This window comes from Pteropus vampyrus, unplaced genomic scaffold (assembly GCF_000151845.1).
Source record: "Pteropus vampyrus isolate Shadow unplaced genomic scaffold, Pvam_2.0 Scaffold191, whole genome shotgun sequence".
NCBI classification, from domain to species: Eukaryota; Metazoa; Chordata; class Mammalia; order Chiroptera; family Pteropodidae; genus Pteropus; species Pteropus vampyrus.
In genome coordinates, this window is record NW_011888972.1 from 938,599 (window position 1) to 951,969 (window position 13,371).

Genomic DNA, 13,371 nt, shown 5'->3' on the forward strand with positions numbered 1-13,371 from the left:
GACAAAATTCAGCATCCATATATGATAAAAACTGTCAGCAAAGTGGGAATAGAGGCAAAATACCCTCAACATAATGAAGGCCATGTATGACAAACTCACAACTAACATCGTACTCAATGGAGAAAGCTAAAAGCATTTTCCTTAAGATCAGGAACAAGACAAGGATGTTCACTTTCATCACTTTTATTCATCATAGTATTGGAAGTCCCAGCCACAGCAATCAGAGACGAAAGAGAAATAAAAGCCATCCAAATAGGAAAGCAAGAACTGTCATTATTTGCAGATGACTTGACACTATAAAGAGAGAACCCTAAAGATTCCACCAAAAAATTGTTAGAACCGATCAATGAATTCAGTAAAGTAGCAGGATACAAAATTAATATTCAGAAATCAGTTGCATGTTTATACACCAATGAAATTAAGGAAACAATTCAATTTATAATTGCATCAAAAGCAATAAAATACCTAGGAATAAATTTAACCAAGGCAGTAAAAAATACTCTATTGCGAAAATTATAAGTCGTTGAAGAAAGAAACCGAAGAAGAAACAAATAAATGGAAGCATATACCGAGCTCATGGATAGGAAGAATTAACATTGTTAAAATGTCCATACTACCCAAAGCAATCTATAGATTCAATGCAATTCCCAATGGCAGATTTCACAGAACTAAAACAAATAATAAAAAAATTCATATGAATCCATAAAAGACCTTGAAAAGCCACAGCAATCTTGAGAAAGAAGAACAAAGTTGAAGATATCACACTAACTGATATCAAACTATACTACAAGTCTACAGTAATCAAAACAGCATAGTACTGGCATAAAAGCAGACACAGAGATCAATGGAACAGAATAGAGAGCCCAGAAATAAACCCACACCTATTATGGTCATTTAATCTATGGCAAAGGAGGCAAGAATATATAATGGAATAAAGACAGTCTCTTCAATAAATGGTATTGGAAAAACTGGTCAGATACATGCAAAAAAAAAAAAGGAAAAGAAACTCGATCACTTTCTTAACACCATATATAAGAATAAACTCAAAATGGATTAAAGACTTAAATATAAGACCCTAAACCATAAAATTCCTGAAAGAAAACATGGGCTGTATTCTCTCAGACATCGTTCTTAGTAATATTTTTTTCTAATATAGCTCCTCAGGCAGGGGAAACAAAAGAAAACATAAACAAATGGGACTACATCAAACTAAAAACTTTTTGCACAGCAAAGGAAACCATCAACAAAATGAAAAGACGACCCACTGAATAAGAGCTATTTGCCTATGATACATCTGATAAGGGGTTAATATCCAAATTTATAAAGAACTCATACAACTCAACACCAAAAAAACACACACAATCTAATTAAAAAATGTGCAGAAGACCTGAATAGGTATTTCTCCAAAGAGGACATACAGACGGCCAATAGACATATGAAAAGATGCTCAATGTCATTAATCATCAGAGAAATGCAAATTAAAACCACAATGAGATATCACCTCACACTCGTCAGAATGGTTATCATCAATAAATCAACCAACAACAAATGTTGGTGGGGATGTGGAGAAAAGGGAACCCCTGTGCACTGTTGGTGGGATTGCGAATTGGTGCAGCCACTACGCAAAACAGTTTGGAAGTTCCTCAAAAAATTAAAAGTAGAACTACATTTTTTACCCAGCAATTCTACTTCTGGGTATTTATCCAAAGAAAACTAAAACACGAATTCAACAAGATATATGCACCCCCATGTTCACTGCAGTGCTATTTACAATAGCAAAGATATGGAAGCAACAGATAAAGAAGTCATGGTATATATATACAATGGAATATTACTTAGCCATAAAAAATGAAATCTTACCATTTGAAATGACGTGGATGGACCTGGAGGGTATTATGCTAAGTGAAATAAGTCAGATAAAGAAAAGCAAATACCATATGATTTCATTTATATGTGGAATCTAAAGAACAAAATAAACAAATAAAATTAAAACAGGCTCATAGATACAGAGAACAAACTGGTGATTGCTAGATGGGAGTGAGTTTGGGGAGCTGGGTGAAAAGGTGAGGGGATTAAGAAGTACAAATTGGCAGTTACAAAACAGGCACAGCATAGGTAATACAGTCAATAATGTTTTAATAACTGTGTATGGTGCCAGGTGAGTACTGGACTATTTGGGATCATAAACTATGTTATGTGTCTCACTACTATGCTGTACACCTGAAACTAATATAATGTTAAATGTCAAGCATAATTAAAAAGGAATACAATGTGGAATAAAATACAATATATACTCATTGTCAATAATCTAGAGAAATTAAATTTACCTATAATTCCACTGGGAAAAAACCTCTCTCGAGAAATTAAATTTACCTATAATTCCACTGGGAAAAAACCTCTCTTAACACAGTGGTGTCTATTCTTGCCCTGCTTATTCTATGCATATGAAACTATAAGAATTACTCCCGCCACCCTATCTATTACCTTCCCTGCTTTAGCCTCTGGAAACTTCCCTCTTATCTTCAAAGATCAGTGTGGGTGGAGAGGAATTTTCACTCAAAAGGCTAATCAGCTCTTTTTTCTGCTTCTGTAGATATGCTTGCTGCATAGGTTGTACTCGAAATTAACTAAAGACTAATCTCTTTCGCTTGTTCCCGCTAAACAACAAATGTAACTGCCTGTACCCCCTAGCAACCCCCTCACTTTGTAAACACCTGCAGACAAATTTATCAATCAGCCCATGCCAAATAAGGAATGTTGCAGCTGAGCTCCCGCCCAGATCTTCAGAGTGCTGACTTCTCTGGGGCCACAGGCATAATAAACCTCAGTTCTCCAACTCTCCAAGTGCTGCTTGGTTTCTTGCCAGTCTGATTTTTGCAACTTTTCTGCCACAAGAGAAATACACCAAAGCAAAAATTTGACCTGGTTCAAAGTAAAACAAAACAAAACAAAACAAAACAAAACAAAACAAAACAAAACAAAACAAAACAAAAATTTCTTGAATTTCAGAGCTTCTGCTATAGTTTCTTGGTGTCACCAAGGTTTAGTGGCTCTGCTTTAGGACAAGATATTGTAGTGGGCCTTATGTCTCTGCACCAGTAGAAGCAACAAAAGTGCTTTGTAAAGGATGCAGAATTCAAAATACACCGTGGGTCTGAATTCAGGAAAAAATTATATTGCTTTTAAAATGCGGATTTAAAGAATTACCTCTGAGAATCTTTGCTTTCCTTGAAAGGGGGAGGAATGTGTGTATGTCAAATAGAGAGGCTATGGACACTGGTCAAATAGTGCAGAGCCATCCCTGCATTGTTCTGCTGAAGCTCCTGCCTTATTATTATCAACTGAATAATTCCCAGTTTGGTCACTGTACTGCTGAGTTACTGCTGGGTGACTGTTGACACAATTGGCTTGCTATTTCAAATTTTAAACTACATTAATACTTGGAATAAGCAATGCATTCTCACTCTAGTCTCAGCCACTGAGTTTGTCTCCTTGGAGTTTCTCATGTATCCATTCTAAGATAATCCATACTTGCTCACACTCACACACTCCTTTTAGTTTGGCTCAGAGGTACAAAAAGCTTTGGTGTAGGAAGGCTGTATATGTGAAATCGGAGATATTCTATTTGATTGGCAATTTAAGGGATTTTAAGGGCTTATCTCAATGAACCACTTCCTGAGTTACTCCAGCCAGAAACCAGGGAATCGCCTCTGATCCTGCCTTCATCCAAACTCTCCACATAAAACAAATGTTAATTCTACTCCCATCGTCCATCACTTTGGTCTCCTCTTTTCTCCCTGCTGCCACAGCCCCAGCATCATCCTCACAGATTAAAAAGAGAGCCTCTCAAACCATCTTCTTGCCTCCAACTTCTCATTGCAACCCATCCTTTCCCCCAAATGCCACCAGATTTCTTATTCCCGAAGCATAGCTCTGATATCTCATGCCTTCTGAAAAATAAACTTTTAATGGAATCTCCTGCCTCTAGAGTAACATTCTAACTTCTCAGTACAGATTTTTTCCTGAGAACTTTGAACTCAACTCCGATTCCAGAAAGGGCTTATTAGACTCTCCCTAGGAGCTAATTCAATTTGTTGATTTCCCGCCGCGGCCCTCCCCTCCCCTCCACAACTGTTGGAAGATGGCGCCAGATTCCATTACTCACAGGTTCAAAAAAACAACACAGAGCATGCACTCATCCGATTCTGGTTTTCACTCGTATTGTACACGCCCCGGATTCATCTTGAACCAATCAGTGTCACCAGGGAGAAGTGGTGATTTGATTGGCAGGCCTGAAGGGGAAGGGCCTTGGCAGCAAACCTCTTTCACCCCAACAAGGTGATGGAGGGACGGCACCTCAAAAAGAAGGTTGGGGCTTTTGCGGGAATGGAGGGAAACAAATGCTGGAGATGCGAACAGCTGTTCTCCTGGTGCCTCGCCCACTGTCATTTCTGTGTGTCTGCCTAATGTGGTCCTCTCGGCCTGGAACATCCTTGTCTTTAGGGCTGCCTACCTACATCTAAGCTGACCTTTAAAGGCTACTTATTCCCTCTTCCTCTCCATCCTAATCAACCCCGAACTGGCCCAAAGCATACCCACTTAATTTCTCCATCTTCTTAGTGGACCACAGCACTCCTGGTGGGCCTTGGGTTGGCAGCCACCTGAATTTGGGTGGGTCTCCCCTCCAAGGCTGTGAGGCTACCTTTGAGAGCACAAATGCAGTATTAATTATTTTGGGGTTCCTGGCTTGGCCTTCCTGGGCCCCTACCCAGCCGGCAGAATCTCCTTTTGAAAATACTCGATATATTTGCTTGAACTGAATAGGCTACTTAAAAGAACAAGCTGTTTTCAAGCCTCCCCAAATATTTCAGATGCACTATTTACACACTTGAGAATGTGATCCAGTCATTGTAAGCTATTCATTAGTACAAGTCCCTTGAGGGACTCTCCGAGCTGGCGGGAGCAGTTGTGATGTCTCCACCTGGGGGCACTCCCACAGCTCAACACCACTGGTATGTTCCCAAACTTCTGGAGATGGATCTGGGCCTGGGGGTGAGGTTATCATTTAGGCGGTTCTAGAAAGGGGGCTCAAAAGGTTGAAGGGGCCTAAGCAAATCTCCTTTAGTGCTCCCGGAGCTCCCAGACCAACTTTCCCACACCAGGGCTTTTTGGGCTTGTCTTCCGGTTCATTCCGCACCTCCCAACGAAAGAAATCACTTTCGTTTTCTAATTGCTCAGGTGAAATGGAAAGCTTCTAAATTCCCATTAGATGTTTGAATGGCTTGAGAACCTCTGTGAGGGGGTTGTTATCCAGCCTGAGCTTACACACCTCCGATTACAGAGTTCACCACCTTGTGAAATGGTTCTTTTTATCTTTGAATACCAGATTATCAGAACAGAACTTTTTTTCTTATGTCTAACCAAAACTGCTTCCCTATTGCTTCTGCTTTGTGGTGTCGTGGGGTCACATGCAACGTGTTCAGAGACAGGTTCTAGATTTGTGTGTGTGTGTGTGTGTGTGTGTGTGTGTGTGTGAGAGAGAGAGAGAGAGAGAGAGAGAGAGAGAGAGAGAGAGAGAAACAGAGAGACAGAGAAGAGACATAGAGGGAGGTGAAAAGGCCCACAGAGATCATGTAGTTCAGTGGTTCATGAGGTTTTGGGCAAGATTAATTCAGGAGCAATAAATACATTGAGGGAGCACATTTTTTTTCCATTCAAAGTGAAGTTGGGACTTGATGTTTGAATAAATGTGCATTTACATAATTTCCTACGAAACACCCATTGAAATAAAAAGGAACCAAAACGAGATGTCTTCTTTCTGAAACTAGGTACAGACCACAGCAGCATAGGACCACCTTGGTATCTCCAGATGCAAAATATTTAAACCAAAGTAAAAATGAACAAACCAAGAGAAAAATGCACAAGCTACCCTGCTCTTCCCACTGCCCCCCCATGACAAAAGGCCTATGAACTGATTTTTTTTATGTGTCCTTTGTTTTCTATCTGTTGCTCCAAAGGCTAGGTTTCTTTTTCCTTTTCTTCTTCTTTTTTTAATCTTCTACATGGGATCATAGGCAATCTGCTTTTGGTTCTATTGGTGGTTATTTTTATGACGTTTAGCGCCATGCTTAAGCCTATATCTCAATTTTTAAACTTCAAAAAAGTGAAATGGTATCTTTGATTCATCCTCTGAGAGAGAAAAAATTGTCACATTTACTCTTACCATTCGATTTTTTTTGTTTTCCAATTTTTTCCTTATCTATTTTAGATAAATTATGATTGTTTCTATATTGCATAGCTTTTCTTCCAAGATCTGTACCTGACAGAGTTTCACTTCAAAGAAGGCCCAGGCTCAGTTTCACAAGTGAATGGATTATTTCAAACTTTAAAGGAGCACATAATTCCTATGCTATTTAAATTATTCCAGAACAAAAGGAAGAAAGAAAATTGTCCTAATTTTTTTAAATTATTTTTTCTATTTTTTAGATAATGTGTAGATAAAATTTTCTATGTGAAAATTCAACAATATAACATATAAGCAAAATGCGGTGAATACATACAACGGAATATCATTCAGCTTTAAAAGGGAAAGAAATTCTGACACATGCTACCACATGGATGAACCTTGAAGACATTATGCTACATGAAATAAGTCAGTCACAAAAGGACAGATATTGTATGATATCACTTATATGAGGCGCCCAGAGTAGTCAAATAGATAGATAGAAAGTAGAATGGTGGTTGCTGGGGACTGGTGGAAGGGAGCATTGGGTTATTGTTTAATGGATATGGAGTTTCAGTTTTTGAGGATAAGAAATTTCTGGAGATGGGTGGTGCTGATGGTTGCACAGCAATGTGAATGTACATAATGCCACTGAACCGTATACTAAAAATAGTTAAAATAGTAAATTTTCTGAGCTATATATGTATCCACAATAAAAAAAATCAACTATATAGAAGTTTAAAAATAAAAGCTTATAGTTTATAGTTTAAAAATAAAAGCTCACCATCTTCCTCCTTTTGCCCACTCATTTCTACCCCTCTCCCTAGAGGAAACGATTCATATGGATGATCCAAAATTTATTCAGTTAGCCCTTACTAAGGATATTTAGGTTGTTTCTAGATTTTTGCTTTGGCAATGTTATAATGAACTCCCTTAAACACAATGTGGAGTGTTCTATATCTGTAGTATAGATCCCTGGATTATTCAATAAATGGTGTTCGACTAACTGGTTAATTCCCATCATTGCAAAAATAAATTTATGTCCTTATCTTACATCCAAGTAACTTTCAGGTGGATATGTTAAATATAGTCAATTTTAAAGAGAAAGCATAAGAAACCTGAAAGTATACACCAATATCGATCCAACTTTGAGTTGGGAAAACACTTTCAAAGCATGATAACAAGGCAGAAACCGTAAAGAAAAGATTAATAGAGAGATCCTATTACAGTTTTAAACTTCAGCATATGCAAAAAGTCAAACAACTGAAAGGCTAATACTGTATGGGAAAAACTAATTTTTAAAATATCTAAATGACAAGTGGAAAGACCTATTAAAAATCCATAAGAAAAAGACAAACTTAACCATAGAAAATTAAGGAAAGTTTAGGAACAGGCAATAAATGAAGAATTATTTGTTTCTGCTTGAATGAAATAGACATGCTAATAAACAGAAGAATATTCCACTTCGCTAGTAATCTACAAAGGGTCAACTAATACAACATTTTTCATCTAACAAATTAGTAAAGATGGTAATTTTCAGTGTTGGCAAGTATATGGGAAAATAACACTCTCAGACCCTGAGAGTGTAAACTGGGCAATCTTTCTGGAGGGCAATATATCAGTATGCATTAAAAGCCTCTCCTTTTGACCTACATCACTTCTAGAAATTGTAGCTAACGGAAATAATCAGAAATACAAAGATTAAACTATAAGGATATTACAGTGGCATATTTATAGTAGTGAGAAATTAAAAGCAATCTAATGTCAAATAATAGAATAGGATAAATATATTATGGCACATTCACAGGCTAGAATGCAGGCATTAAAACAACTATTGAAGACTGTTAAGGACACAAGGAAATGCTTATCATGAATTGTTAAGTTAAAAAATAGCTTGAGTAGAATGATATCAGTTTTGTTTTTTAAAACATGTGCTTGTGTAGAAAAAGTTGGGAAGGAAGATAGTGATGGGCTTGAGAAGTCTCTGCTTGGAGGCCACCCTGTCCCAGGAGGGCACTTTGGGTGAGCGCCGGTGGCTTCTGCTTTCATACTGCAGCCCAGGAAGCTGTGGCAAGAGCCTGGACATATAGCCCTGGGAGAGGTTCTGCTTCCACCGCAGAACCTGTAGGAAAGGCCAAGTGGATCCAAAAGTCACTATAGATACAATCAAGGGATGGTTGCTGCCACAGCTGATAATGTTATGATTTTGAACTCCTAGATAATGAAACTAACAGTAGCCAAAAATTTATTGGGCAATTTATATATATATTTTCAGTTAATGCACCTAACATCCTAAGATATACTTCAAAGACAGGTATTAATTGTCCACGTTATTAATGAGGAAGCTGAGGCCCAGAAAGATTAGGTGACAAACTAGAAAGTGGGTGGATGAGCCGGCTTCAGACCCAGATAGATGTACCTTATTTTTGGCTGCTATGGCAGCCATTTACTCACGATGAGTAAATGAAAAAGAGTAAGTGAATGAAAGAAAGTTGCTTCTGGAATTGGATCCTTTTGGGAAAAGTGCCTCATAGCTTTTCACATGAAATTGCCCAGAACTGTCACTGTCCCCTCTACCTGTGGTCACTGGTACAAAATGGAACAGATGCAAACCCCTCAGGTCCTGCCAGATCCCACTGAAGGCCCCTCTTGGGTCAGAACTGGCCTGGGTTAACTCTTTTCTCTCCCTGCAGCTGAAAGCAGGCCCAGTAGAGGCAGCTGGGACAGGACCAGTGAGGTCTTAAGGATTCTCAAGACCAGAACAGTTATTTCTCTTGTATTCAAGGACAAGCCTGTAAAATGGGACTCTGCTGTCTTTGTTTGGTACCTTCTGCCAAAGAATTTCTTGGGTAGCACCAGCTACTCCCCCGACTCCCAGCAAGTCCCATTTTATCCACGCGGTGCTCTATTCTCCAGGCAGGGCCCACGCCCTCTTTCTTGGTGAGTGCACCCTTCCCCTGCAACTGCCCTATCGCCATCCAGCACCCCCCTTTATATGCAGATAGCCCCCCTGAATCCTATCCCTAGCCAGCCTCCTTCCTGAGCCAGGTGCTAATCCCTAGCCCTCACCCTTCAACAGCCAGGAATCCTTTTTTCAGCCTATACCAGTTTATACCCTATACCAGCCAGGTCCCTGGTCCTTGTCACCAGCCTCTTCCCCCTTCCTTACCCATGTCCACTTCCCTAACCTTGTTCCTCAAGCTATACTGGCTAAGAATCAGGCCCCCTTTTCCCTTAACTTGCCTGTACTGCGGATCCCAGCCACGCCCTCTCTCAGCCAGGCCCCCTCACTTAGGCAGGCTCTCTTCATCTATTTATGTCTTTCACTCCAGCTGAGCTCCTTTCCCCAGCCAAGGCCAGCTTCCCAGGCCGGTTCCCTTCCCTGGCTAGGCAGGCTTCCCCTATAACCACCAGCTGAGCCACATTCCCAGCCAGCAGCCTTAGCCTGTGCCCTCTCCTCACCTTGGCCCATTGCCCTTTCCCCTGCCATGTCCCATTCATCCTCCTAGGCTGACCCTTTCCTCAATTTCCACTCTTCTTCCCAGCCAGGCACACTTCTATGGACTATGCTTCCCTTTCTGGCCTATTCTTTCCCCATTCAGTGTTCTCATCTCCAGTAAAAGGTCTCTTCTCGTACCCAAATACCTGGTTTTCTCAGGGACCTCCTCTTTTCAGCCAGCTGGCTATCTGAAACTTACCGAATACAAACATTTACACAGGATTTCCCTTTTTGTATTTTGGGAACACCCCATCCCCTCCAAAAATAAACCAGTGACATTTCTTTCCCTCCTGAGGTGTAGCCTTGGACTACAGAGTTTGGAAGTAGGAGTTCTTTTTCATGCATAGCAATTAGAACATCCTTAAATGAAATCATTTCTTGATATTTTTTTCAGAGTGAAGCATCAACTCAGGACAGCCTCAAGATAAAGCTCCTTCCTAAATGTTCCCTGGGAAACACTCCACTCCAGGCCACCACCAAGATGGTAGGCCCATTTCTCCTCCCAAAAGCCTCATCTGTCCCCTCCCAACTCCTGCTCCATAACCCCCCAGGATTTCTTTGTCAAAGTAAATCCTGTGATACAAACTCTATATGAACTAAGTCAACCACACAAAAATAGAGACCCAGGTATTTTTTAAACTGCTTTTATTTTGTAAACAAATCACATGTAAAAAAAATTTAAATGTATGTGTTTTATTTTAGAACATTTGAAGTGTGCAAGGAATTTTTTAAAAGGAATTTAAGTAACTTCAGTGAAATACAAGATATGAAGATTAAAACAAATTTAAATTGTTTACTGTAAATCATTTCGCTTTTACTATTCTTTTGGCAAATTCAAAACATCAACAAGTCTGAAATATACAGACTTGTATATTCACTTTTTTGTCTCATGTCAATTGTAGATATAACAAAGTGGGTCAATTACTTTAACACAGTTTAAAATCTTTTAAAAGTATTTTACTATCTCTAAGAATTAAGGAAAATTACCAAATTTACATTTTTCACACTTCATACAAATTGTAGTTATAACGAAGTGGATCAACTACTTGAATAAAGTCCTACCCTTTTTTTGTCTGTGAAAATAAAGGAAACTTACTAGTTCAGATCTCACCCCTTACAGCAAATTAGGCTTCCTATCAGTTTGTCTCTTTGCTTCATACCAGCTGTAGTTATAACAAAATGAATCAACAACTTGAGTAAAGTCATACCCTTTACTATCTTTAATAAAGAAAATTAAGTTGAGATCTTTCACATCTTAAAATAAACCTTACGTATCCTATCAGCGTATATTTATATATAAACCTATACTTAGCACTTACATCTAGCTTCTAAATTTAACAAACACTATTATTTAGAATCTAGCAAATATCAAAATAGGTAAAATAATTTGAAACCACACACATTTTTAGGGAAAAACAAAGCAAAATAGTGGAGGAGCTCTTGTTCATAACTGGATACGTTTCTTGGTTAGGCAAACTTAAGTCAAAGGTGACCGCAAACGGCCCACGCTACTTTATTTTTCAAAAAACTAAGCGAAAGGTATTCACAAAGCATTTCGAGCATGCAAAAGCCAACTTTATCTAAGTAATCCAATATATTTATGGGACAATCTGAAGATTCCAAGCTAAACGGACATTTCCCAAGTTAATACAACTAACCAAGCTTCCATTTTGATCTCCAAATTATTTGTAACATGACCAATTCTCATGGGCGAGGGAGGCAGAGACCCTTAAGGGCAAGAAGTGGTTGGGACTGATCAAACTGACTCACTTAAAGTGAGTTGGCACAGGGCAATACAGACGGTGCCCTGTACCAACCACGTCCCTGCGCCCGGCCGGGCGAAGGAAGCAGAGAACCAAGAAAGGAGGCCGGCGGGGAGGCGCGAAAGCGGGGCGGGGCTGAAATTGGAGTACAACGAAGAAAGAAACACCCGAGAAAACCAAAAGAAAAGGCAAAGCCTACTGGGGAGATGCAGCGGCGTCTTCCGCTCCAGCAGCAACGAAGTGGCAGCGGCGGTGGCGACGACAGCATCGGTGGCAACAGCAGCGGCGACAGGAACAGCAGAGGCAGGGACAACGGCATCGGCGACAGGAACAGCAGTGGCAGCGGCATCGGTGACGGCAACGGCAGCGGCGGCAGGAACAGCAGTGGCATCGGCAACGGCATCGGCGACAGAAGCGGCAACAGCAGGGGCAGCGGCAGCGGCAGCGGCAGTGGTGACCGAAATGGTAACGGCAGCGACAGCGGCAACAGAAATGGCAAAATCAGCGGCAGCGGCGGAATCGGCGACGGGAGGGCGACCACGGCAGCCTAGAAGAGTCGCGGGGCGGCGCCCCCGACGGCTCCGGCTTCGAGCGGCTTGACCGAGTTGTAGTGCTCTCCGAGATGGCAGGCGAAGTGCATGTAGACCAGGATGACCGGCTTCTTGGTGTACTCTTCCCCGACGATGAAGACGGGCGCGTCGGCCTGGATCACCTCGATGGGCGTCTTCAGGACGTGCGACAGGGCTCTCAGCTCAATCTGGCCTCCCCATGTCGCGTTGCCCACGATGTCGTCACAGTAGCGCAGGAAGTCGTCGCGGGTGTAGGCATCGCCGGTCTCGGGGTCGCTGAAGAAGGGCAGAAAGTCGTCGACGTGCTTCCGCATGTAGTCGGCGGTGCGGCTCCGCAGGCTCTCCACGGTCACGGAGAACGCCAGCTGGTCTTGGATGGCCCGGTACATGCAGTGGCCGTCGCTCGGGATGTCCTTCAGCTCCAGATTCCTGGCCGACAAGATGGTGGCCAGCCGCTCCTCCTCGTCGCGGCGATAGCCGGCCAGGTGCTCCATCTGAGCCTCGGCGATCCTCTCTTGGCGCTCCCTCTCGAGCGCCACCCTTCTTTCACGCCGCTTCTGGGCCTTCAGGATGCGAGGAGGCTGGTTCTCCAGATCCATCTTGGCCAGATCTTCAGTGACAGAGCTGAGGCCGCTGTTATCAGGAAACAGCTCCTGGAACTTCTCCAGCTCTTGCTGGTGCTTCTGCTCTAATTCGGCCTCGAGGCGAGCCACTTCAAGGAGCAACTGCTTTCTCTTCCTCTTATCGCTCTTAGGGACTTCATTCTTCATGACCACGACGTGGGCCTGCAGCTCTTTCTTTTCGCGTTGGTGGCGTCGTAGTATCCGCTGATACTCGTCCTGAGACCTTTCCATGGCGTTGAACGGCAGGTGAGTACCGAAGTGTGATGGCGGCTGAAGTGCCCGTTACAGAGCAGACGAACAGCTCACGTCTCCTCTCTCCCCTCGCCGCTGCAGCTCTGGTTACCTCAGCCGCCAGGAGCCCTCTCTTAGTCATCCCTCTCTCTGCTATTGGCTGCTGTTTCTCCACGGCCACGCCCATCCACGTGCCTGGCACTAGGATTGGCCGTTGGAAGACCCTAAATATGCCCCCAGTAGACCCCGTACCAACGGATGCTTCGGTCTCTGCGGGGTTCAAAGTTCGGCTTGTAAAATTCCGCCTGTACATGTTATGTACAGTGATTGGGCTTGCATAATTTTTCTTGTACTCTCACTCCCTACACGATGCAGACTGGTTGCACTTGAGAATCAGATGACAAATACACCTCGAGCTGAATGTGCTCTGACACTGGCCCTCCCATTACTCCTAATGTTCAGG

At 41.9% G+C, this 13,371-nt stretch overlaps 2 protein-coding genes across 2 annotated transcripts in view; both read right to left on the minus strand.

Annotated features, from left to right (window-relative positions):
- IGBP1 (immunoglobulin binding protein 1) overlaps positions 1-11,888 on the minus strand; it is a 50,466-nt gene extending 38,578 nt beyond the window's left edge. The window contains exon 1 of the mRNA XM_011371482.2: positions 11,685-11,888. Within this exon, the coding sequence (XP_011369784.1) occupies positions 11,685-11,888 (204 nt within the window). The remainder of the gene's footprint in view (positions 1-11,684) is intronic.
- Positions 11,889-12,032: 144 nt separating this feature from the next.
- Positions 12,033-12,957, minus strand: OTUD6A (OTU deubiquitinase 6A). The gene has a single exon (XM_011371447.2). It carries the CDS (start codon positions 12,906-12,908, stop codon positions 12,033-12,035), a length of 876 nt encoding a protein of 291 aa, XP_011369749.1. The 5' UTR covers positions 12,909-12,957.
- Between the last annotated feature and the right edge of the window lie 414 nt (positions 12,958-13,371).